Genomic DNA, 26032 nt, shown 5'->3' with positions numbered 1-26032 from the left:
TAAGGAGAGAGCAGAGAGAGAGAGAGCGAGAGAGGAGAAAGAGAGAAGAAGAGAGAGAGAGAAGGAGAGAGAGAGGAGAGAGAGAAAGACGAGAGAAGCAGGCATGAGGATGAGAGAGAGTAGACGGAAGAGGAGACAGAGATGCGAGTGACTAAAACGCAGGAAGAATCGTGTGCGAACTTGCGGTATGGCAAGCGTTATGAAGTGCACGCGAGTGACTTGCGCAGAGAGCAGAGTGAGTAGGCGGGCAGTACGAGATGCATTGAGAGCAGAGCATGAGCGGACGGGGCAGGGGGGAGACCGCATTATGGCTTACAAGTAATCCGGCGCAAATAGCCCAAAATCGAGAGCGAGGAAACGCATTCACCAGATAGCACAAGTGCATAGTTAGATAAATATGGCAAATTTGATCACCTAGAGCCACATTGAATGCAGCGCGCTACTAATTCCTCGTGTTTCCGAACACAGAAAAGTCACTCGAACGGCCAGGCGATAAGCCTTGTTTAGCATGGCATGTTGTATAGCCTCTATAAAATTTATGCCCTCCCCGCCGCCAATATGTTTCCCTTACCCACAATAGCACTGTCGGTCGACATAATTATATATACATGCTCATAATCTGTTATATATATATATATATATATATATATTTAATAAACTTTATCATGTGTCGTGGTGTGGTTGGGCCGCCGATGTGCGCTGTGGTTCCTGGCGCGCGTGTGTCTGTCCTGTCTGTTATTTAATAATATAGATCTATTATAATTCACTCCTGATATTTACGTATAATGGCAAGGGTGAATAAAGGTTTTTGTGTTATCCATGCACTCCTGATACTGGTAATGACTATAAGTACGACTATATTGCCAGGGATTGGTGATAACTGTGAGAGATAATAACATAAGTTTATAATAATATGACATTGTGTATACGTAAATTAGCATTGTGAAGTCGCAGTAGTAAAGTGCAAAAACAATTGTGATCAAGTAATACCTGTTATGAATCGGTGAGCGCACTAATAACGGGCTTTATGCATCCGTAGGAGTCGATATGTGAGTGCGCGTGATCACGGGGCAGACAAGCTAGAAGCCAGATTAAGAAGCCACATGTGAATCGCGCTGGTTTATGTAGTTCATAGAACATGAACGTTTGCATTATACAATCCGCACGCAAATAGGTTTCGTGCTCTTGACTGAGTTACAGGTGCGATTGTATGTGTCGCAGCTATCTGCCCCGGCAAGTTATTGCTCGGTCTTCACGTACGAATGTTATAGAATGGTCGTACGGCGTTATCCTCGCGCATGCGTAGACCATCGCTCGTGTCATGATGAGCCGCTCGGCGAAATTCGCGACAACGAATCAGTCATATCATGATCATATATCTGCATGGGGGTTTTAAAGTAATTATTTCAAACCGTCTTCCAGACCGTTCCCGTATTGTTCCGGCCACTACAATACTTATTGGTATTGCTTGTGTATCAGAAGTGTGCCAAGTAAGGCTAACGTGTCAGAAAACACGCGTACATCGTTATTTTCACAAATATATACAATGAACGAAATCTGTTAGTTTATACAGCGTGTAGACGCGGTTACATGATGCTGTCAATTGTTTCTCGCGAGACCCCGTCACCGTACTTTTACATGTTTGCTTGAATTAAGCACTAGATATGTTGCACTAGTCTAGAACCACTGTGTGACTTAATGAGATGCACATTAATTATATTTTGTCTGGTGGTTGCCGACTTCAATGGAATTTTTGCGACACGAACGAACGTGGCTGCATTATTTGCCATTTTATATACCATAACAGCATAGGGCCAGCGTATTTTTACACTAAAGTAATCAGTAACATGTTCGCTATTAGGTGAGACTATATTTCACTATATTTTTCTTGGTTAAGAAGTTAATTATTAAATAATTTCTTTAACTTTCCGCCCGATGGAGATACTGGAGACATAGAAGTATTACAGAGGAGTAGTCGCGGTGTTGCGTCAGCCTACGGTAGCTACAAACGGCTCCAAAGCAGAAGGTATAGAGGACGGTAGTAAATTAGAATCGAATATGTGGTGAGGTGATTAGAATGCTACTTGGTGAAAGAGTTAAATAGAATTAAAAAAATGTGTTATCGGGAATTGAGGACAAGATGGAATTAGACGGCATGGATTTAGAAGAGAGGAACAAAGTGACAGGGTTAGGGAGAGGAATAAATTTATGATGTTAGAAGAGCAGGTAAGGTTGAACAATATCAGTGTCAGAACGTCGCAAGTCGGCAACACGTGTTTGAAACATGCGCGCAGTAAACCGTTCCCGGGGGGTCAGTGCGCATTCCACACAGGCCAGCTATCACAATAGCGGAGCTTCCGCGCGGGCGAGCGGAGCACCATACTGAAGAAACAATGAATATGGTAACCCAGCGATTTTAGTTTTGATGGCGCGTCCGGCCGTATTTACGTACGTACGTCCGTGTACACACATGGGACCCAGCATATATGGACATGGGACAAGCAGATACCAGTCTGTGGTGTCACACTCCTCTGGTTCGTTTTACAAGATTTGATTTAGTCTAGTTGACAATATCTTTAATGCAAAATTGCTATTTTCTCACCACCTTGCCGATAAAACGTCTATAGTATAGTAAGGTTATATAAAACATGTAGGAAAGCTCTATAACCAATTTATTTCCAACGTCATCGCTAACAAAACTAAAAGCGTGTATACCGTCACAATTCATTTTGGTTTCTCATTGCGATATTATAATATAATATTATCAGGAGTGTATAATAGCGGAGCTTCGACCCGCGTGAGCGGAGCACCATACTTAAGAAAAAATCGATATGGTAACTCATCGACTTCATTTTTGATGGCGTGTCCGTCCGTCCGTACATATACGTACGTACGTCCGTGTACACATGGAAACCCTGTGGTACCACCTAGAAAAAATTCATATCTCAAGAAGTAAACACTTCCACACAACCAACCTTTGACAAAAGGTGTCTTAGGGGAAGGGGGGGAGGGGTAACACCATTGTCACGTGATATGACGTCATCACTGACGATGATACAGCAAGTTGCACAATAAGCCTATCCTCTTCTTACGGGTTGCCTATCGTGGATTATCCTGGAGTCACCTATCGGGAGCTCCGCTTTTAGGCGGTGCCTAAATCTAAATATTATTATTCAGTCAGGTATACATTTGGGGAAAGCTTTCTGTATGCCATCTACGTGTGTAGCTAATACTAGCTGTACTAATATCATCTCTTAGGGAACTCACAAATGAATATCACGCAAATATGACTGAACTGAGTGAGTATCATGGGGTGGGGACTGGCACTTCAGTCTGTCGATGTTGTTTAGTGTATACGTACTAGTTGTTATAGTATCGTCGTGTTTTCAGTTGCTGACCAAGCAAAGGCAAGAAGGCTGACCAATGTATATTTGTATGTAGGGAGTTAAAGAAATATTGAGTCATTGAATGTACTCATGTATTTTACAATTGTAGTATACAGAACAGGCCAATGTTTATAAACATTTTGTCAAGTTGGGACATATTTTTGCACTTGATGACATATCATTCCAGACCCCCACATCCCCTATTTTATAAGTGTATCTTAGATGCATCCATGCGAACGCGCGCGTAGCAGTTCTTTGCCTCACATTTACGCCTATCCGTTAAGGTGATGATATCTCTGTCGCTCACTCTCCATCTCTCTCTCAGTAATTTCGAAGGCCAACCGCGACGCTGTCTTGTTTTTGGAGACAGCGTGTGAAAACGCTTGAACGACGTCAGGTGCGAAATGTCAGCACATTTAGAACGCAGTCAGAAGACAAGATTTCGTCACATAACGGGCGAGATCGCGCAACGCGGGCGCTCCAAGCGACCAACAGCTAAACTAACCAACCCCACATCATATATAGGAGGTTATCATCTCCCACGCCCCCTTTCCCCTTCTCGAGCTACACGTGGCGAATGAACGAATGTACGAGAACGTGACCGCTGTTAGATGGATTGAATGAATTATTATCCAGGCTTACGCTTGGGCAGTAAAATACCTGTAACTTGTATTGTAGTCTTATCGTGTTGGACGTTATACTTTTTACTCGAATTTATAGAGAATATCGTTGCATGCCGTTTACCGTATAAGATAGTAGAAATCAATATGATTTCGTTTATACACGTATATAGGTGTCTATTTGGGGAACACGGGTGTAAACTAGTATTTCAAATATGAGGAGCGATCTCACATTTTTTGGATGAAATTTTACTCGGCTGTTAACGATATAGCTGTGATCTGAAAATACTGCGCGAGGTGTGTCAGAAATAACTGATACTGTTGAGGTATTTCGACGAAGTAATCGCATATATTAGTTAATGAAGCCAATTACCATACCCCTTTGTTACTCGCCCGAAGAAAATAGAGCTATTGTACAATGTCTTTGCCTCCGCCGAAGAGATAGGCCTACGGTTTGCAATATGTCTAGAGCTAGTTCTAAAATTCCATTTCCGTTTTGCAAATAACTTGGCATTGTCCAACGCTTGATTGTCACGACTCGATATAGGCTTGACTAACAATTTATCCAAGTTTTCACTTCGCTCTGAAAATGTATTTTTGGAAATCGCCATAGCATTTTGAGTGAGCACGAAAATGTATAAGCTCACAGGGGACGGATGAATCTGCAATCCGTGGATATCATAACAATAAACAGGCGCTCACGGGTGACTTAGCGAAGTCGTGTCATGATAATGGATGGCGCTAGGGAGCCATTGTCGCCACAGAGAACGCGGGAACTTCACACTATTGTGCGATTACCCGAACCCTCTCTAGTTTCCTGTTACCCCCAAATTTCCACATACTAGTAACATCCAAACATATCCACGTACTTAGTACGTGGCATATGCTTAGTGTTTATCTGATTGGATAGCAGATGCTATTTTTATCTTTTGATGTATTTAAAAAATTGTTATGATGGTGCTGTTTTTTCCATGTAATTTCCCCGATGTATCTTCTTGAATTGTGTATTGTGTGTTTTTATTTGGCACACGTGACGTGTCAACAACACAGGACCAACGGCCAGACCCGCCACCCACTAACGTCATTTCGTTTCTTTGTGTAGACATTGTAATATCGCTTTTGCTTTTAATTCAAGGTATTTGGTGATGCACTTGCTTTCACTTTAGGTATTATTCACTTTGCTTAAGCAAGTATCGTCCTTTGTTGTTGTAACAATTTCACCTTAACTATGTTTTGTGGAGCGTGACTAAATAAAATGCACTGAAAATAAATGCTTGTTCGTGATTTCGTTTAATTTAGATTATTGAAGATTTTAATGAACTGTGAATTTATAGTCCATTAACAATTATCGACAAAAATGATGTAAAACGCATTTAATAAAACAACACCTTCAAATTAATACATACAGCTACATATACTTTTATTATTTTTTGTACAATAATATGTACAAAACAACCACCGCACATAACTCGTAACACATAGAAGAAACGTTGTAGAATCGATTAACTTAATTGTTAATAAGGGGAAAGAATAGTTTAAATAAAGACAACTGTAAAATTTATTAAGATATTTCATAGTCACAGCACAATACCAGTTGCGGCCATGTTGCTAATCAATAATGTAATTCACGAATTGGGAAACCAGCCCTTTTATAACTGCAAATAACCACAACTCCGATTAAAGGCTGACACGTGTCTGTCGAAACTTACAACAATTATGGTTGTCTTTGGATTTGTCAATCTAATCTATGAACTTGTGAGATACATGTAGCTACATGCACAAGTCTCGGGTTATAACTCGATAGGAATGACTGTGGTGTATGTGAGGTGCGGTAGTTCATTGGTAGGAATGACTGTGGTGTATGTGAGGTGCGGTTGTTCATTGTTAGGAATGACTGTGGTGTATGTGAGGTGCGGTATTTTATTGGTAGTGATTTCAGGTTGGCGTTGTGAGTATCTACCTCCTACCTATCTCGACGCAAAGTTAGTCTAAGCATTTTCTATGTAATTTTAAAGTGCAAAGTTGGAGGGGTCGTTGCCTACTGATCACGGGGGAAAACAAGTGAGGTAGCATCAGAAAGGCAGGCTTGGCTCATTTCGGCACTGATACCGGTACGGAACATCGTGAAATAACATGTAAATCCCGTGGCCTGCGGATGGGAGTCGGCGTGATACATTCAGAGCAACATGGCATCCAGTGTGCTTGCTACGCTACATGGTGGGAACATAAAAAGGCTTCTCTATCTTTTGCTACTACGACTTATCAGTGCAACATTGTAGAAATATCTCTCTAGTAGGATGTGTACAAAATTCACAACTAAAACCCAAATGGAAGAACTGCATAAATAGGCAGTATTATTTCATATATTACCTTTAAAGTAAAGGCGATTAAAATTGACAACACTCCCGTCTTCACTCAATCCATCATCGTGTAAGTATTCGTATATATTATATATACATAGAAATCTTTTCAGATTTTACTTAATAAAATTGGTCTTTTAGATACTGCTAATAATCACTTTAATAGTGAAACACACTGCTTCTAACAGCTGTAATAATAAATCTCTTTATAGTCATTCACCCCATGGAATCCGCGCGTAATCATGGCTCCATCGACTCGTTCCTGGCGGGCGGCCATCGCAACAAAAGTAAGACGGGGGTCCTCCTCAATAGATGTGCATTATTATTACATAACTCTCTCCTCACGTCGCACCTCGATTGTGCGTACCAACCGCCCTGTACCTCTGAATCTATCTGCCGGTAGTTGTGGTTTAAGCTGGACCCTGAACAAGTGTACCGTAGACGCCGCGCTTCGCATAGGCTGTGGGCCATGAGGTGCTAACTTGCTAAGTACCCGTCACAAGACATGTCCGCGACGTAGCGACCACCTGACAGATGGCGCCACGTCCCTCACTCGGATAATGTGTAACCGAGTCGTCTATCAATTAGGATGTCCACTGGATCACACCTAGCTAACTTCGCTAGACTATATTTATATAAATATATAGAAAAAACTACTAGCGTCGTCTAAGCCCTGCAGTTGTCAATGTCCGTATTTAGCTAACTAATGTCGAACATTGTATATGTGTGTGTATATCACACCTGCTTGCATTTCAGTCCACAACAGCTACGGCATGGTATGAAATTCAACACCAGAGAATGAAATATTTAAAACGTAACTATATTATTAATATATATATATATATATGGGATTCAGTCCTAGCATGGGATGTTAACTGGCAGCTGAGTTGTGCCCGTTAAAACATCGCACAGTTTACGATAGGGAACGGTCGGCGAAATGCTTTTATATTCGCCCATAAAAATTATATAGAAATTACATAGATGACAATAAATTATGTCATGATCGTAACAACTAAGCTATATTCATAAAGACGTGATCTACCTCATCACATAGTCAACTGCATACCACGCTTCTTTCGAATATTTGAAAGCCCAAACATGTGTTGGGGGTTAAACTCAATAATGATTAAAACGTACCCTTATAAATACCATATATACACATAATGCATATAATGTATGTATGTCTTTTTATAGTAATATATACATGGCTGCGGACTTGAAATTTAACAAAATAGTAATTGTCTCGTATATTTCATTATGTTCTGATACTTATCGGTTTCCACTAAACGGGAATTCGAACACTAAATTATAAAAGAAATCACCATTCTTTTGCTGTTTAGAGTACGGCGATCGAACTTAAAAATAGTATAATGCAGTATTATGGCTGGAAAATGAACCAATGATTATAGCAACTTGATTACAATAACAATGACCGTTATATAATTTCTGAAATACATTCCTTGAAATTATTCTGTATAGAAATAACCTCCGTGTGTCCATTTTATATGGAAAACAATAGAAAAGGGACAATATCGTAGATATGGTGGTACTGTATATATAGGTATACCCTGAAGAAAAAGCTACACTGATACATCTACACTATGCGCACACTCGCCCCTCACCTGTTAACCAGGTGACTATGATTCTTGTACGCACAACGTATGGTTTGAAGCTCTTTATTTGGGCGCGAATCAAACGCCATTCACCATTGTTACGACACATCCACATGCGACAGTGGTATATATACCTATATGTACCTATATGTACACAAAGCACCAATGTAAATGGAATTGTACACAGCACGCCGAAAATATCAACTGTACATATATAGAATTTAATAGGGAATATGTTGTAAACCAGGCTGCTCGTGCGGGTACATGATTGCGGAGGCGCCAGTCACACTCATGTGTTCTCTCATCCTCGCTATTTCGCTCCACCTGTCTACCGAGCTCAACGCAAACAAGCACGCCAGGACGGACGACATCGACCAAGATGACGCCCACACACTCTCGACTGCATGCTCTCGGTATCAATCCAACAAGACATTTAACTATGGAGAAGAGGTGGAAGTATAGACATAAGTAAAACACTTATTTAGCATCGATATATGAACAGTGTCGAGTGACATGGCATATGCGTTTCGATATCTACCCACAAGAAACCAATGATTCGACTGTTAAGACACGAGGATATGATAAAGTACATCTTTATTCTATGCTAACCGCGAAACGTCAGCAGCACAAGAGGATGGCCCAGCGTTGAAATAAAAACGGCGCCATCTACATGTATATGCGCCCACCACTCTCGTGCTGCCCTATGCAAACTATGTCATCACGCTACGGGGTCTTGGTTGAACAGTGGATCCGCTAAATACTATGTGGCCTACGATAACAAGGTTTCGCTCCTACGGTATGACGCAAAATCTGTAGTCGTTGAGGCACTTTCCCGGCACTGTCTTCCCCACAGCATAACATTACTGCCGAATCTCGAACTGACGCGTCCGCATCGCAACGTCGATTCTCGATTCGACCCCACAAGATAAAATATAACCAACCGCAAGCGAATTTTCGCCCTTCGCATTTTACACTATAGGATTTAGTTTTAATTCCACTTATTACAATACCCTCGCGTTTTCACAATATCGTCGACGTTAACGGACGGCAATCGCGTGAGGACGTGACATAAACTAATAGCATCAGCACCTCTACGCTCAGTGTGTCGGCATGAGAGTCTGATGTTTCATCGGTGAATTGCCCGAGACATCACAGCATCTCGGAGACGGACTACGCTTAATTGACTCTTCCATGATGCTCCTCGTTCGTGCGAACACAAGCTGTCGTCTTGGCTCGCCATCGCTCGTACTTTTCAGCCTCCGATTTTCCCTGAGACTTGCAAATGTAGATTTTTGGGTCTCCCTGACATCACAAACGACTTGGTTGGTGTTGGTATTGGGAACATGGGGTGGGTCGCGGGCGTGAGACCTATTAGAGACACACAAGGAATTGAGCCTCACCGTGGCTTTGATCTGCGTGCCGTATTTTAGACATAGCCTGACGTCAGGAAGTGTGATGGATGGATGCTTCCCTATTCGCCTGTTTCTGTTGCTCATAACCAAGTCCCTTACTCATCATTGCTCGTCTAGCAATATGACCGTCTGCAATCGATAATTAATAGATATGAACAAGAGCTAATAATTAAGGTGTTATTAGCTCAGGATATGAATTATAGTCTAGTCGGAGGGTGTATTTGTTTTATTCATTCTGACACTGGAGTTAAAAAGCTAGATATCACTCTTTCATACCTACTTTATTTTCTCTTTCCTCTCACTTTCGCATCTCAATGGATTCTCTCTCCTTACCCTTCTCCAACTATCTATCCCTGTTCCCTCTCTCGCCCTCATCTATTCAACTCCCATTGTCTCTCGTATGTACTCACTGTGCGATAGCTTCAATCTTGTTCGACTATACTGCAGAGATCGTTTTCTACGGCCATGCGGCTCTGAGTGAACGACGGCGGCTCACTCCCTGACCGCCGTTTCAGTAACTGAAACATAACGCAAACAGTCCTCGATGCTTGAACTAGGTTTTTCGAAGCAGAGAAACGATTCACGTGCATGTATCGCATTATAATCTTAGGCTCAGCCCCTGAGCTGTATATACTAACTTTGGCTGATTATAATTAATATTCATTAAATTCACCTATTTTCGTATGGCCGTTTTTGTAATGCGTATGACCTCAGTTATGGACCATTAGAAAAGGTCGTTTCCGTCCCAGAGTTACATGGTTCAGTTGTTCAGGGGTTGGTGTGTTTTTTAATAGTAGCGGGTGGTTTACAAATTTACGTGGCTACCATACACGCATGGACAGGGCAAATTTCTCCTTTCCGCTAAATTTGCCTCATTGACTACCGCCTAGATCCATTACATCAACGAAACACTCATCCATTGGTCGGGTACTTTGCTAGTTACGTCCATATGTACAGCTCAGTGGGTTCAGCCATAGACTAAGAATATCCTAAAGAGATACATACCCATAAGTTCCTTACATATTTTCAGTTAAAATGTGTTTAAATTACGGTACATAAAATTGTTCAATGTTCAATATTTATTGGAAATATATTTTAAACGTTTTAAAACTGACGGCCACTGTTTTCTTACAACGACGGTGGCGTTCCTAAGCGCATCTACTGACAAAGGTTGTGCAGCGCAACTTTTCGGCTACAGGCTATGGACCGAGGGTGTCTCTTATTTATTAATTTAAGAGAAGAATGAGTGCAATAATAAATAATATAATTAATTAATTAATAATGATAAACCACTATTAGTTTCAGTTATAATATAGACGAATGTTGTATTAAAATAGAAATCAGGTATAAATATAATTGCACCTTTGTAATTAGCCCTCGGTCTGTAACATGCAAATTAAATTGGTAGAATCACAACTTTGTCAGGGTGGTAGCATAATTGCGCGTTGTCATGTCAGCGGTCAAAAATAAATATTTCGCTCACTGATGTTTTATGACAAATGTGAATGCGCCAATAGAAATTTGTAGGTATATGCTAATATTTATGCACTCACTATCTGTTGCGGAGATTTTTTAATTAAAAAAAACATGTACTTACTTGTCATTTCTTAAAGAGGCCGAATAGTTTAAGCTTGTTGTTGTTGTGTGGCGCCATTAACATTGTCACCTGATTTTTGTGTGTTATATGGATCTGCAAAGGAAAAGAAAAGAATACATAAGTGATAAGAGAAATAAATAAGTAAGATCAAACACAGGAACAAATAGCTGTAGCAACTATTGCTGGATCGAGATTTTCGTATCTACGAGTTCCATGTACAAATAAATAATAATATTATTATATTATAAGTAATATAAATCACAAATTTATCTATTTCTATATATATATCTGCATATCTATAGCTATATCTTTCCCTCTCCCTCACCCTCTCCATCTCGCTCTTCCTCTCTCTCTGCCTAGCTCTCCCCTCTCCTCTCCTCCTCTCTGACTCCCGCTCCATCTCCACCTCTCTCTCATCCTCTCTTCCTCCCTCCATATATATATATATATATACATAAAGTAATACATCAGGGTGACACCTACTGTGCAAGGAGGCTGCATCCATGGTTCACCATCAATCTGCATTGGAAATCGTTGCCTGGTTCTGTAACCAAAACAAATACAGCTAAGATATACAATGACGAACATCTGTGACACTACATAACGGTAACCACACATACATGTAATCGAAACGACTACAATATTTAACTAATATGATTTTAAGACATGCGCGTACTGTATATGCCTAGCTAATAATGGTAAAGTATGCTACTATTCTTCTGCAAATCTCAAATTTGATAAATGACCTTATAGATGTACTATACATTGTAACTTCTTTGATTCGATGGTAAGTTTACTTTGTAAACATTGCCAACCTATGTAGCGAGCTGGCTAAGTATGGATTTCGTGTATTAATCTGACTGTTACAGGGCGGAGCTACATCAATGCTGGAAATCCGATGTAAGAGCTTAAGATGTGCTAAGAAGAACAGGTTGAGTTTAGTTTATCTGTAACTGTTGTCTTCTCTCTCATTTCTCATTGCTGTATTATCTCTTTGCGCTATGAAAAGGATGGAAACATGGTGTCAGCAGCGCAAGACGTTGTTCTGAATGCATTAACTGTGAGTAAACTGAACAGAAATGACGTGAAGTCTTTGTCCGATTGTTCCGAGTCTGACAACCACGGTTCCCATCGCCAACCCCGGCCGTGAGTCTCACTCTCACTGTCTCAGCGTTAATAAGGAGATACTCGAGCTTTTGCACGGGTATTGCTCTTATGAAGAGTAAACGTTTATTGACAAATGAATCGTATCAATCACACGTTTTATTTATAGATAAGATGTTTCTCTATGCTCAAAGCAAGAAATTTCATGAAATTTCTAGCCCCTAATTACGCGACAACATAAATTTTAAATTTGTATGCAAAAATGGTATTTGGTATATTTCTCAGTAAGATAAGAGATTATGAAAGCAAAATGTACGCTACAAGTTAAGCCCAATATGCACCAAAATAGCGCGTCAGGATTTTTCTTACTTTCATATTTACCGGAAAAAATGAAAGAAACTACCTAATCTAGACAAATATATTGGTTCTGCCAAGCATGTAATTTCAAGGTGATGGACACCCTGTTATTTATTCGGAACGTAAAAGATGATATCGAGAAAATGAAAGCTGAACTATCATCCATGAAAACTCAACTTAAAATTAAATGTCACACAAATTTGAGGCAGAGCTTATAAAACCAAATCAAGCTGCCAGGAAGTCGATGCTATATGATTGGCGACAAAATAGCTGATATTACAAACGTCAGTGATAGTACATCGATGATAAAAAAAATCAGCAATAACCAACCAAGTCAAACAGGCAGTCCAGGAACAGAAAGCGAAGATCCATAAACAAGAGAGACGTAAAAACTTCTCACAACAGACAGAATGAGGAAGGGCACATATTTCTTATGGACACAGCTAACTCAGTTGGCCTATGTATTAAAGCACAGATTAAGCCTGAGATCATTGAGATACCTGAGAGGCTAGACACGAAACAGACCGAAGGATGAAAATCCAGATCAATAAGAATAAAATTCAAAACTTTAGATCTGAAGAAAAGCTTATTTAGGCACGTAAGTAGATTAGCTGCGTCAACAATAGAAGAGCACAAAGGTATAAATATTTACCATGATCAGACAAAATCACAAGAAGAAGACAAGAAGATGAATGCAGCAGCCAAAAGAAGGAGAAGGAAGAGAAGCCCGATTCCCATTTCATCTACAGAGTAAGAGCCTCCGTGGAAATGTACAATAAAACAAATACAAAAGAAAGAGTAGATCCCAGGAAATCTGGAAAGAAACCTACACGAAGTGTCCATAATGTAAATACGTTGTCATTTGATAAACCGATCTGTATATATATATATAGATAAAGTTATACGGAAGATAAAGTTATACGGACACGGTAGAAATTTTGACTCGGTTTATTGCATACAGAACTGTTTCGTGTGGAGCGAAAGTTCCACACTCATCAGTGCCTAATACAGAGTGATCTATTTAGAACATCCCGAGCAGTATAAAAACATCATGCATAATGTGATCTATTGTTCATGCGTGCGCGTTCTAAAGAAATACCATAGATACTAATTAACGCGTCATTGTCGGTGACTGCTGCGCGCTGGCGCTAAACTGAATTCATTGCAAGAGTTTACATAACGTTCCTTAATATGTTCTACATATTGTGCAAACCTGAGATAGCGACACTGAACAAGAGAAACGAACTTGTTAGTAAATGCAGACATAAAGATAAATTTTTATTAAGGAACGTTATGTAAACTCTTGCAATGAATTCAGTTTAGCGCCAGCGCGCAGCAGTCACCGACAATGACGCGTTAATTAGTATCTATGGTATTTCTTTAGAACGCTCACGCATGAACAATAGATCACATTATGCATGATGTTTTTATACTGCTCGGGATGTTCTAAATAGATCACTCTGTATTAGGCACTGATGAGTGTGGAGCTTTCGCTCCACACGAAACAGTTCTGTATGCAATAAACAGAGTCAAAATTTCTACCGTGTCCGTATAACTTTATCTATATTTGCTCTACTCATGGTAGTATTGAGCACTCTCGACACACGAGTTCATAAACAACCATTGTAATCTATATATATATACAAATGCTGACTCCCTCTCCAATAAAATGACTGAGTTAAAAACAATTGCCAGTATTGATAACCCACATATCATTGAAATAACTAAAATTAAACCTAAGAACTATTGAGACATTACATTGGTGGACTTCAAATTTAATGAATATGTGATCAGTGATGCATCATACAGATGTGGCCAGCAGGCTAGGGAGAGGAGTAAATTATGCTCCTGAATCAATGACATTAAAATACTTATCGAGTATCAGGAGTCATGCTGGATTAAAATAAACCACACAAATAGTGACAAACTCTTAATAAGTTACCTATATAGGAGTGATAGCGGGTCACAAGAAAACAACAACACACGGCTGGATGTATTCTACAACTTAACTAGAGCACTCGGAGAGCACAGACCTCCGCCAAGGCAGCTGAATTCTTTCAATGTGAATTTTTTTATTAATTAGTTAATTAATTAAGTGGAAAAATTAATTAATTAATTAATTAATTAGATCCGGATTAGTGCGAGCGTGCAGGTGGGGGAGGACTGTGGTTGCCCCTTAGCCTGTGGTTGCGTGTTTGTAAGTCTACAGCCAGCGCACCTAGCGGAAGTGAACTGAAACGTGCATGAGTTAACAAGCCCACAAACACACAAACCAACACTCAAACACACGCCGGTGAAAACATAACCCCCGCCAAGCCCCTGGCGGAGGAAACTACTAAACTGTAACATTGAGATAGATAGTAATCAAAGAAACGAAATTCTCATACGATAAACGTAGTTTCCCAACTATGAACAGCAGTATGGTGTTAGACTGGCCTAACTACTTTAAAGATTGCAGTGATGGCGTAAATCTATATAGTAATACTATATAGTTCCCTATCGATGAGAAAACTTGAAAAGAAATAGGTAACAAACATAGGGCATGGGAGAAGGCTTACACTACCAAGTTGGAAAGCTTCAGGATAATTATAACAGGCAGCTAGAGGAACAAAGTGCGGAAATTCAATAAAAGGCTACGCATGTATTACGAGAAGTATATGGCTAGGGAAGCCAAGTCGAACCCGAAGCGTTTTTTGCAATATATTCAAATGTTGCTCCAGGACCGTAGGGTGCGCAAATTCTTAGGGGGGGGCAACATTTCATGACTCAACTGTGTAATGATGAGCGACGGAGGCAGCTCTTGAACGACGTCAATAGTGTAGTAGGGGTGGGTCTGAGACAAAGTGATAAGTATCTCACGTATAAGTGACCAGAAAAATCACCTTCGGGTTATTTACGATTATTAGCTAAGCTCGTTTTTTAAATTTTGCTCCAAAATCTAAGGGACAGATGCCACCTTGCACCCCCCCCCTACACACACGCGCGCGCGCGCACGCATGCACACACGCATGCACACACGCACGCACGTACGCACGCACGCACGCACCCTAATACTGACGAGCAGTTGACATCCAGTGACAACCAAAAGGCAGAAATACTTGTTAATTATTTTAGTAGTGTGTTCACTAAGGAACCAGAGGGAGACATACCTAGAATTGATGATAGCCAGGCGGACAAGATTATCAGCGACTTGAAATTTAGCAAGACGATGGGCCTTATTACAGCAATCCATAAGAAAGGAAAACCAAAGTGTCTACCTCTTACGCTTGCAAAGATATCGAGCGGACAGATACACACACACACAAACACACACCGCCACACCGCCACATACAAACGAGCACGAAAACAATATCCTCCGCTGCACTACGTGCGGAGGATAATGAAAACACAAGCATATCTTGGCAACTAAATGGTGATTTTCTGCCAAAGCTATATTAAATGACATTGGGGATTGGAAGGATGAACTCCGAGCGTTAATGATGTACCTTATGGTGACAGAAGAACACTGGGCCAGACGCCTGCCTGATGCACGCAAGCCGGTGCGAACTTGTGCCGCATGCAGAGCATTCTCCAGTCCCACCACCTCAATCTGCTTGTCACCAATGTCTGCAATTCCAAAGTACTATTGAGTATATGTACATCTAATGCGTATACAACTATAGGTATTCTATTCTCGTACTCTCTCCCACTATCTCTGGCTCTACCTCTTTCCCTGTCTGCCTTTCTCACGTTCGTCCTCTCTCACTCTCCCTCGCTCGCTCTTTCTCTCTCTCTCTCTCTCTTTCTTTCTCTCTCTTTCTCTCTCTCTTTCGCTCTTTCTATGCCTGTGTCCATCAGTCTCTGTGTAGGTCTCTCTCTCTATCACGTGCTTTTTTGTTCACTCTCACTCTGTCACTTGATATCTGTCTCTGTCCTTCTCGCTCTCTCTGTCTCGGGGTCCGTCACTCTCTCTCTCTCTCTCTCCCTCTCTCTCTCTCTCTCTATCACTGTCTCTGTTACTCACTTTCCTTCTAATTCTCGCTCTCCCCTCTCTTTCTTTCTCTCTTAATCTCTGTCTCTCTTGCAGACTTTCTATCTTTCTCGCTCTCTTTGTCTCTCTATTCGTCTCTCTTTCCCTCTGCTTCTGCATCTCTCTGTTTCTGCCTCTCGCTATCACTCTCTCACTATCTCACTCTCACTCTCTTTGTATAAGTTTCTCTCTCTCTTTCGCATGCACCCTTATTTCTCGCTATATATATATATATCTATCGCTCGCTTTCTCTGCATATATCTCTCTTTCTGTCTGGCTGCCTATTTCTCTCTCACGCACACACACACGCGCACACACACAGCAACATACGATTGCCGATTATGACACACACCTTGTAGAGTGAAATTGGCATCACCCGATGATATGCTGTTGGATGAAATGTCGCGATCCTTGTCCCGTTTCTTTTGGCTCTTAGATGTCTTGCCGCGCTTGCGCACGCCGGGGTTGTCGCCCCAGAGGTTCGACCCTCCATAGATGCTTGGTATGTTGAGGATTCCGATACACTCCAGTGAGGGACCACTCGCCAGATCCAGAGACACGCCGTCACACTGTCACAGAGATGGAACACAATATGTAGATGCAGTATATCATAACTAGGCAATGCAGTAACATATCGGGCAATTCTAATGATGTGATGTATGAGCCTTACTTTTATACTCTCATGCCTCACTCTTATACTCTCATGCCTCACTCTTATACTCTCATGTCTCACTCTTATACTCTCATGTCTCACTCTTATACTCTCATGTCTCACTCTTATACTCTCATGCCTCACTCTTATACTCTCATGCCTCACTCTTATACTCACATGCCCTCTTTACATATCCTCATGCCTAACTCGTATACACGCATACATAATTCATACTCTCGTGTCTCGCTCTCATAGTCTCGTCTCACTCATACACTCATATAACACACTTATATACACAATATGTCTGAATCGATATCAAAAATCACCATTCCTCTCACACATTCACTGACATTCCACATGCATATAGACGCATGTCTCTCTCGTATAGTCGCATGCCTGAGTGTCAGTCACGAACGCACCATGATATCGATCTTATCGTGTAGATTCTTGCATGTGGCTGAGAATGTCTCTGACGTGCCGAACTCAAAGTACCACAGCTTGTTCTTCATGCGGCTGCTAAACTTCTCCGGGTGCTTCTCCCTCATTATGTGAAACCTATGCGCTATCGAAGCATCCTGCGGGATTGCAGTGACTTAAGCTAGTTACCAGAAGCAATGTGCGCGCCAATGGGCATAGAAATTGGTTGACAATAATTTTGGCAAAGATGGAGCTGGCTCCAAAGTCTCGATTCTTATAGAGAAGTAACTGATGTGAGGTTGGCAGAGATGAAGTTAGTCTCTCTGACAAGGAAAATACATAATGATACTCACAACTCCAATAGAGAAATAATTAGTAATGATGTTGGCAGGGATAGGGTCGCCTTTCTCTTCGTCACCTCTCTCGGCCGAGGAGAACTCGATGTTCCACCGGTCCAGCTGAACAGGCGTCGATCGCTCAATCTTCTTCAGGAATTTGATTAAATTTTCACCTTCGTATCCTGTATTATGAAGTGCAAAAAAAATCTTGTTATATGTTAGCATTAATACACCGCCCGCGATCCTGTTAACATTGTAGATGCCTCGAATGTCACCATAATCTTACTATAAGCATAGTAACCGTGAGCTTAATGCTCACCCTAAGCTTATCCTAACTCGACCTCCTACCCTAAGTTTACCCTTACCTGATCCCTAACCCTTACCCTATCCATAGCCTTACCTGCATTATATTCCTAATCCTAAAGCAATATTATCTTAATCACAAACCTAACCTAACCCTAACCATAACACTGTTAAGGATACAGTTAGGGTTTCGGACAGGTACCTCTGTAAAGGGCATTGCAGCATAACTGCTCATCAAATTCAATCAAACTGAATATGACCTAACAACCCGGAATGTATTCTTAATAATCAATGTGATGACCGTCCTGGACCAGCATACTCGGCGACTACTTTTCCAACTGGCCGTATATTTATTGCCGAGTGTACGTGTGCACAAACCTCCGCCCCACCGTAGACACCGCGCGAGATCGTTGCCTGTTCCGAGCGGAAGGATGGCTACCTGCACCTTCTGACCGCTCTGCTCCAGATTCATCTTATCTGAAACAGACACGAGTGTTGTTTTCACTATTTAAATCTTTTGACGTTGCTGACTGTCATTTCACAATCACTCTAGAACGCGATGCGTCACGTTATTTGTATTTCTTGGTAACACTAGCGTCGAGTGTAACGGCAGGTGCAGTGCTGCTTAGTGCCCGACATTAGCATGAGTTTGTCAATATTAGTCGCGTGTATTTTCATTAGATAAGGATATATTATTCATCTAGGACTACTGTAACCGCTGTATTTCTCAAGTAAACAAATGCTCTGCCAAAAAAATGTTACCGAATATCCTAGAGATTTAACCCATGAATTGGATTTGAAATTAGCCCAAGGCTGCAACGAGAGTCGCAAAATCGCCATCGTTCAAAACCTATCGCTAACAGCACCTCCACCGGGCACAGTAACGCATTGTTATAGTAGTTAGTAATAACAGGCTATACGCCCTTCTCTCTCACACAGTCACGTTCACACAGTTACAAAGTCTCGGGATCAGAAGTACAGCCAAGAAAAATGATCAGCGAGTGATAAAGATCCTACCCATCGTCTCCAGCACCCATCCTATTGTGCCATCGCCACCAGCGCACAGCACCCTAAACTCGGGAACGTCCTTGAAGAACTGGAAGCCAGGCATCGGGCCGGTCTTGGCCAAGTTGAACACCTGTCGTGGGTTCAGCAGGTACTGGAACTTGCGTAGGATGCGACTCCCCTGCTTGCCACCACTTTTCGGGTTGATGAAGACGAGTAGGGGATGCGTGCCGGGCTGCGGGGTTATCTGGAACTACAGTCATGGCGATGCGAAAATTAAAGATGTGCTACGGCACCAGCAAGAAATAGTTACTCACTCTCCTTCATAGACTTGGGTTAGGAATATTTCATAGCTCAGTCTCCCTCTCATTCTGAGGGAGTATGCTATAGCTGTACAATACCCCAGACCACTGACAAGTCTCGAAATAGTATTATAGTGTGGCACTACAAACGTGTACCGGTACAATTCGGTGCGGGGATACGATCAGGTTCATAAGTCATTCTTTGTAATTGGTGCAAGGATTAGCGCACGCAGTAAATGACTAGAAAAGATACGGGTGTCGCATGCAGTGGTACACCATAACGAACGGCTGGTATGTGACATGCTCCTACAGTTTTCATGCAAAAATATAGTTACCACTCCCCCTGCCAGTCTTAGTATATGTTATACTTACTGATCGTGCTCTCTGGCAGGTTAGGGCGTGTTTTTTAGTTTATCTTGCTATTGGTCTTGATTCTTCGCACAGCTACCCGAGGAAGGTGACGAGAAGTGCAGAAATATATAAATACCAAGTATGTTCATACCGTAGAGATCCTAATCGCGTGCAGCTCTCAACGGCCATGTCTCAGTGCATCCAATACACGTGACGTCTTCGCGCGAACATATTGATTCGTCCCAAATATTCGTTATTGATAATATATGCTTAAAATTTGAATCTCTGCGAACAGAAACGAAATAAAGAACTGCAAAACGAACAGCTCACAAAATAAACCGAGTAATCAATGGAGAGAGCAAATCTATAAAAGCACGCGAGTGAAACGGTATAGTAAAATGCACACAAACACATACATAGATTATGTGTAACGAAATACAAGTAGTTAACATTGTGTGACTCGACTATAGGTGCGTACATGCCTCGCGAGTGAATCAGTGTGTATGTGTGTGCATGCGTGCGTGGTGCGTGCGTGCGGTACGATTATTTTGTCTATATACGAATATATGTTTTATGGTTGCATGCTTCTCGGTGGGGGTACATCCAACGTTTCCGAAACTATAGCCGTACATCCTTCCCTTGTTTGCCTGTTGCGAAAGGTCCAGCCACTATTTCTGAGATGGCCCGAAAGATTTTGATACAATTTATTTAAATTATTTAAATTTTTTATTTAAAGACGTTGATAGCAAATATATGCCAATAACGTCGGTCAGAATATCTCACTCGTCATCTTCAATGGCATAGTACCAATCGGACTGCAATCAAAGAGACTATTCAGAACGGCTAGATCGCTCGGAACTGCAGCGCTGACACGATTTTGGCCCGGTTACGTAGACTGCTGCGAGCATTCTGTAACTGAGACTGACTCTTGGATGCACATCGGGACGTACTGAGAGAGCTCACACGTACACTAGAGCGCTGATAATGTGACCAGGAGAAATAGCAGGAGAAAAATTGGAGCAGCAGCAGCGTCAGCGTCAGAAGGAGGAGAGGGCACAGAGAAGAAGAATACGATTATGGGAGGAGCACTTTGCGATTTGGATGCAAAATCTACGAGGGCATTGTTAGCGAACAAATCAGGTTCGATAACGCATGCGAGCGTGAATAATGTAAAATAGCAAGATTATTATAATTAATAATAAACAAGATTTGATTACATGGGAAATATAATGGAGATAATTCTCATGCATAGTGATATTCACATGCCCAGCTACCTTGCCATCCGATATAAACATTTGCGTCTATGCCTAAATACTTTCTTAGGCTATGATTATATGTCGCCTAGACCATGTGTATCCACGGTACATATAAAGAAAATTCCGTAGTAATTACTAGTCTGAATTACTAAATGTTTCACCATGTAACACACGTCTACAAAGCACCTTGTGTTTCATAACTCTTGTATATTTATCAACAGAAAACTAGGAGATATTTGTTGCTGCCAAGCTCAGTAATTAACATTCACTAACTCACAAATAACACTCGCCGATTCCACTAGTTAAAGAATCGCTGTTTTTCTATCCAAAACACAAGGTGATGACGAATAGAGCTAAGTTCGTTGATACTGTTATGAAATAATGCTCAAGAGTGTACGATAATCCTCGGAATGGGGACGGAGGTCTCAGATTACAAAGTGACTGTCGTGTACTCCTCTCAGAGGAAAAAGAGAAGAAGAAGGAATAAGAAGAGAAAGAAAAAAAAGAGGGGGAAAAAGAAGAGAAGACGAAAAAAGAAGAATGAGAAAAAAGAAGAATAGGATTGTGTAGGAAGATCATGACCAAGACGACGACGACGACAAAGAAGAAGAAGAAGAAGAAGAAAAGGAAGAAACAAAAAAGAGGCGGGAGATAGATACGGTCTTAGCGCTCCAGTCTATATCTGATTAGGATCGCTACGGCACATACCTGGTGCAGGATGCTGCATACTTGCATGCCCGATCCCTCCAGCATCGCCGAGTCGGTGCGATTTAACGTACGCTTGCTGCCGACAGTCGGCTGTCGCTCGAGCACCGCGGGACATATGGTCGTCGGCGGGAGAATGTGGTCCTGCACGTCGCCGAACGAGCACTCGGGCTTTAGGTGAGACGCGCACTTGTTGTGTAGCTGCAACGGGAAGAATGAAACACCGCCGATATATTGCGCGTGCACCTCTCGGTTTCCCACTCGCGTACACTGCGAGAAATTTACTATATGAATGCGAGGAAAAACGTTCGCAAATAAACGATTCCGCGGATAAATATTTCCTTCGTTGGGTTAATTACCGCAGAAAACGCGAAAATTCGGTACACTAACAAGAGTGCGAAAATAAAAGCGTCAAGGAACGGAGGTGCCAGTATGGCGCATCACGGACTTCCTAACGGGTGTATTCCAGTGTACGACAATACGTACGCTGCACGGAGGAAGCGCTCGGCGCTTAAAACGTCATTATACTCCTCACAGAGAACTATAACACATCACATTGACGCGGGCCTCTGCATATTCTGTCTGATAATTCTTTCACGGGAAGAAGAAGAAGTAACAAAAACGCAGTTGTAGTAGTAGAAGAAGCAGCAGAAGAAGAAACTAATAATAAGAATAAGAATACAATGTTCATGAGGCACAGCGACTGATCGAGCTCGCAATTAGCTTGTAGGATCAGTACTCACCGTGATCTGGCACCAGCAGCAGTGCAAACCCGTCACGCCGTTGTAGCTCTTTATAGACTTTTTACATTTATCACACTTCCCTGGACAGTTTCCCTCAATCCAATGATGATTCATCACCTGTGGAGAGGAGAGCTGCAGACGATCGCACCGCGAGAAGAAAAAACAGGCAAAACCTTCAATATACCACTACTAACAAACTGCGTCATTCTCAATCATTATTCTCTCTAGTGAGAATACGCATGATATACGATAGTGGTAAAAGATCATAACACCACAGAATGACATAAAATACAATATTACTTGCAATACACACGATAAATATTTCGTGCACGATAGTGGTGAATGATGATAATAGTAATTCCCAATTCCAACTAATTAACCGTATATGTTGAACAGTGTAATACGTACGAAAACCAAATAACATACGGTGTTAGTGCACGATAATAACAATAGCTGTGATATAATATACAATACAATATTATTGTTAGTAAAAAGCATGAATACTAGAGAGACGGGGCGAAAAAATTAACGATCGCAACGCAAACGATGTAACTATAGCGTCGATGTTTATGGTCGTTATTAGACCAGCGACTTGTTCTGCATTTGAGTAAAGAGACAGCGAAAATCCTCTCAGAAGGAGCGCTACCTAGATGATAAACTAATTGAGCCGAGCCGTCCACGCGTATACTCTGCGTTATCCGACATGCACGGACAAGTAACGGAAGCCTCTCGGGTTATTTAGTGTAACTCAGCTTCGTAATTCCCATCAGCAGGCTCACAAATTTCACCTATAATAGCTACGGGCTTGATCGTTGAGCTCGTTCGGCCGTACATGTAGCTACATTCGTGAGCGGCGGCAGCAGCGGCAGTGGTCCAATTGAATTTTTGGCACGAATCCGGCGTAACGAGCGGAGCCGATCGCTCATCTTCCCGCGCGGCCACAACGCCAGAGATTGGGATTAATGCCGTAATTCTCTTTCCTTGCTTTGATTAGGCGCTGGGAAGACCGGAGGAGGAAACGAGGGGACTGGCTGCTGCGTATTTCATTATTATCATCGATGTCGTATATCGATTCATATCAGCAGATACGATAAAATGATAATAATCTGCTCATTGAGTTAGGCACTCCCTCCAATTCATCATGATACGCAATGACGCAGCTTTCCTAGAGTCAGGTACTCAAGAAAAAGGCGAATAGTCGATCAATTCTAATTTCCACACGAAAAACCCAAAACAAGTATATTTGCGAGAGTAACTATATATATGTGTGCGCGCGCGCGTGTGTGTGTGTGTGTGTGTGTGTGTGTGTGTGTGTGTGTGTGTGTGTGTGTGTGTGTGTGTGGGGGGGTGGGTGGTGTGTGTGTGTGTGTGTGTGTGTGGGTATATAAATATATATATATAAGCGCATACCTGTGAAGTCTTTTTGGATTTTACGTAGGTTCCGATGCAAGAGGCAGGAGCTCGCTGTACGCATCGCTCATGGACTGTATATTTACAAACTGTAAAACCAGGAGAGGAAAAGTCATCTCCTATTCTTCGCTACAAATCCATGCGTATTTAATTGTTGACAAACGCGAACGTAATTAGACAATCGAATCGAGCAAATGACCCGAGAGATGTAGTCCACTCTGCTTTCATTATCAATTTACTAATAATTAAAGTGGCGTAACATTGTTCTCCAAGCACCAACTACCGCGCCACTTATGCATAGGGCCGCACTGCCAAATTTGAGAAATAATGTTAAATGCAAACTAAAATAGAATTTCATGTCGCTCTCTTTATAGTAGTTCGGCGGATAAGCACATAAAAAGGACACATTGTGCACTAATGGATGTGCATAAGAAAACCTGTGATTTTCTAATTATGTAACAGTATCAAACCTGTCCCAAAAGTACCCACTATGTACTCTAAACTTTAAAATATTTCCAAAACAGTTCTAAACGACGTACAAGTGCAAGTTAAGCCCTGCTTGCCGAAGCCAACAAGCATGTTGAGGCAAAGGTTGCAGTAGGCAGGCTTGTTGAAGTGCTTGAGCCGCCAAACGTGGTTACCGTCGTCCTTTATGACATTCTGCGTAGTATAAAGAAATTATGTAGTGTCATGACAATATATATTCTAGCATTTCATAATTTATATACATTAAGGTATAGTCTAAAACATGCAATAAAAAGCTGATAACAGTATTATTTATTATAATTTATTAATTTTATTATTTAAAAAAATATTATATATTATTTGTAAATGTATTTTAATATTATTAATCATTAAAAGGTATTATTAGCACTTGATACAATCAGGAGTTAATGAAGACAAAGGTTTGTCTTCATTAACTCCTGATACAATGTAATACATTGTAATAACGGTGAAATTAACAAGTATGCAGGGCCGGGTATGACAGTGACACCCGTTATGGTGGCCTATGGCATTACCAAGTAATCTGAACCGTAATTAACGTACTCCGGTTATTTTTTCACTTAAATAGGATATATATATATAAATGTGTGTGTGTGTGTGTGTGTGTGTGTGTGTGTGTGTGTGTGTTGGGTGTTGTGTGTGTGTGTGGTGCGCGCGCCGCGTGCGTGCGTCGGTGCGTCTGCGTCTGCGGTGCGCGCTACATGTGTGTGTGGAGTGCGTATATATATATATGTATATACACGCCGGCATTGCTATTTCATCACGTTCTAATGTGAAAATCAGTTACGTCGTTACTAGAATGAGGAAGTGTTTCTTTACAGGCTCTTTCCCTGACGACGCGGACCACACCGTATATGCACGATATCTATTTCCCTGTAAACATCATGCTCTTCGCCAATGGGGGAGGAGCAGGAGGTGTTTCGCCCTCATTTGATGATACGAAGAACAGGATGAACACATGCCGGTGAGAAAATCTTCCCCTGAGAAGCGCATCAGGTCAAACAAAGAAGCGTGACACGTTGCCCCTCTTTGAGGACTTTGCAAACCAAACGGAATTTGATAGGTACGGCAGAGCCGTACATTGTATCACCAGTGGCGTGACGTCGCCCGATTCAAGAAGGCACGCGTGGAACCAAGGTAATAACTCGACGAAGTGTTGCGTAGAGAGCGCTGTTAATAGCTGTTATCTATAGCACGGGGGTCAACACTCCAGAATTTGCTTTTATCACAGATGGCTACTCAATAGAGTTAATTCCCCATCATCAGTAAGAATCCTTCGTGAAACTCGTGTGTTAATATTTACACGGCTACCCGTCCTACTACTAGGGTATACAACGTATATTGCGACTGGTGGAAAACGGGAATGGAAAACTATATAGGAAAACGGGGTGGGAATTGGCATCCCATGTCAAGGCCCAGACGTACGAACAGGTTAAGGATTAAGGGTTAGCGTTTAGGGAAGCGGAATAGGCAGAGATGAGAGAAAGGAAAAAAACCTAGAGCGCGCCGAAAGACAGATGAGGGAGCGCACGCCAGAGAGAGAGAGAGAGAGAAAGAGAGAGAGAGAGAGAGAGAGAGAGAGAGAGAG

The 26032-nt window shown here is 41.6% G+C and overlaps 1 protein-coding gene across 1 annotated transcript; it reads right to left on the bottom strand.

Moving 5' to 3' along the window:
• Window positions 1-5401: 5401 nt before the first annotated feature.
• On the bottom strand, window positions 5402-24595 carry LOC106805154 (diacylglycerol kinase beta-like). The gene is made up of 14 exons (XM_014806649.1): window positions 24480-24595; window positions 23941-24029; window positions 22531-22662; window positions 21812-21988; window positions 19186-19426; window positions 18547-18645; window positions 17881-18047; window positions 17530-17685; window positions 16811-17027; window positions 15935-16055; window positions 11472-11532; window positions 10989-11081; window positions 9802-9909; window positions 5402-9520 (listed from the first exon to the last, which is right to left on the bottom strand). The coding sequence occupies exons 1-12, from the start codon at window positions 24517-24519 to the stop codon at window positions 10992-10994; spliced, it is 1590 nt and encodes a 529-aa protein (XP_014662135.1). The 5' UTR covers window positions 24520-24595; the 3' UTR covers window positions 5402-9520; window positions 9802-9909; window positions 10989-10991.
• Between the last annotated feature and the right edge of the window lie 1437 nt (window positions 24596-26032).

Source organism: Priapulus caudatus, unplaced genomic scaffold (genome assembly GCF_000485595.1).
Source record: "Priapulus caudatus unplaced genomic scaffold, Priapulus_caudatus-5.0.1 Scaffold102, whole genome shotgun sequence".
Taxonomy (NCBI): domain Eukaryota; kingdom Metazoa; phylum Priapulida; class Priapulimorpha; order Priapulimorphida; family Priapulidae; genus Priapulus; species Priapulus caudatus.
Note: the sequence above shows the minus strand (reverse complement) of the source record. Positions and strands in the feature narration are given on the sequence as shown.

What these genes read in the sequence shown, in the direction of transcription:
- LOC106805154 (XM_014806649.1), bottom strand. Translation starts at nt 24,519, where the DNA reads ATGCTTGTTGGCTTCGGCAAGCAGGGCTTAACTTGCACTT. An exon ending in TGGAGGGATCGGGCATGCAA is followed by an intron (nt 19,427 to 21,811) that starts GTATGCAGCATC and finishes CCATGACTGTAG; the next exon opens with TTCCAGATAACCCCGCAGCC. An exon ending in TGCCAATTTCACTCTACAAG is followed by an intron (nt 16,056 to 16,810) that starts GTGTGTGTCATA and finishes TTGGAATTGCAG; the next exon opens with ACATTGGTGACAAGCAGATT.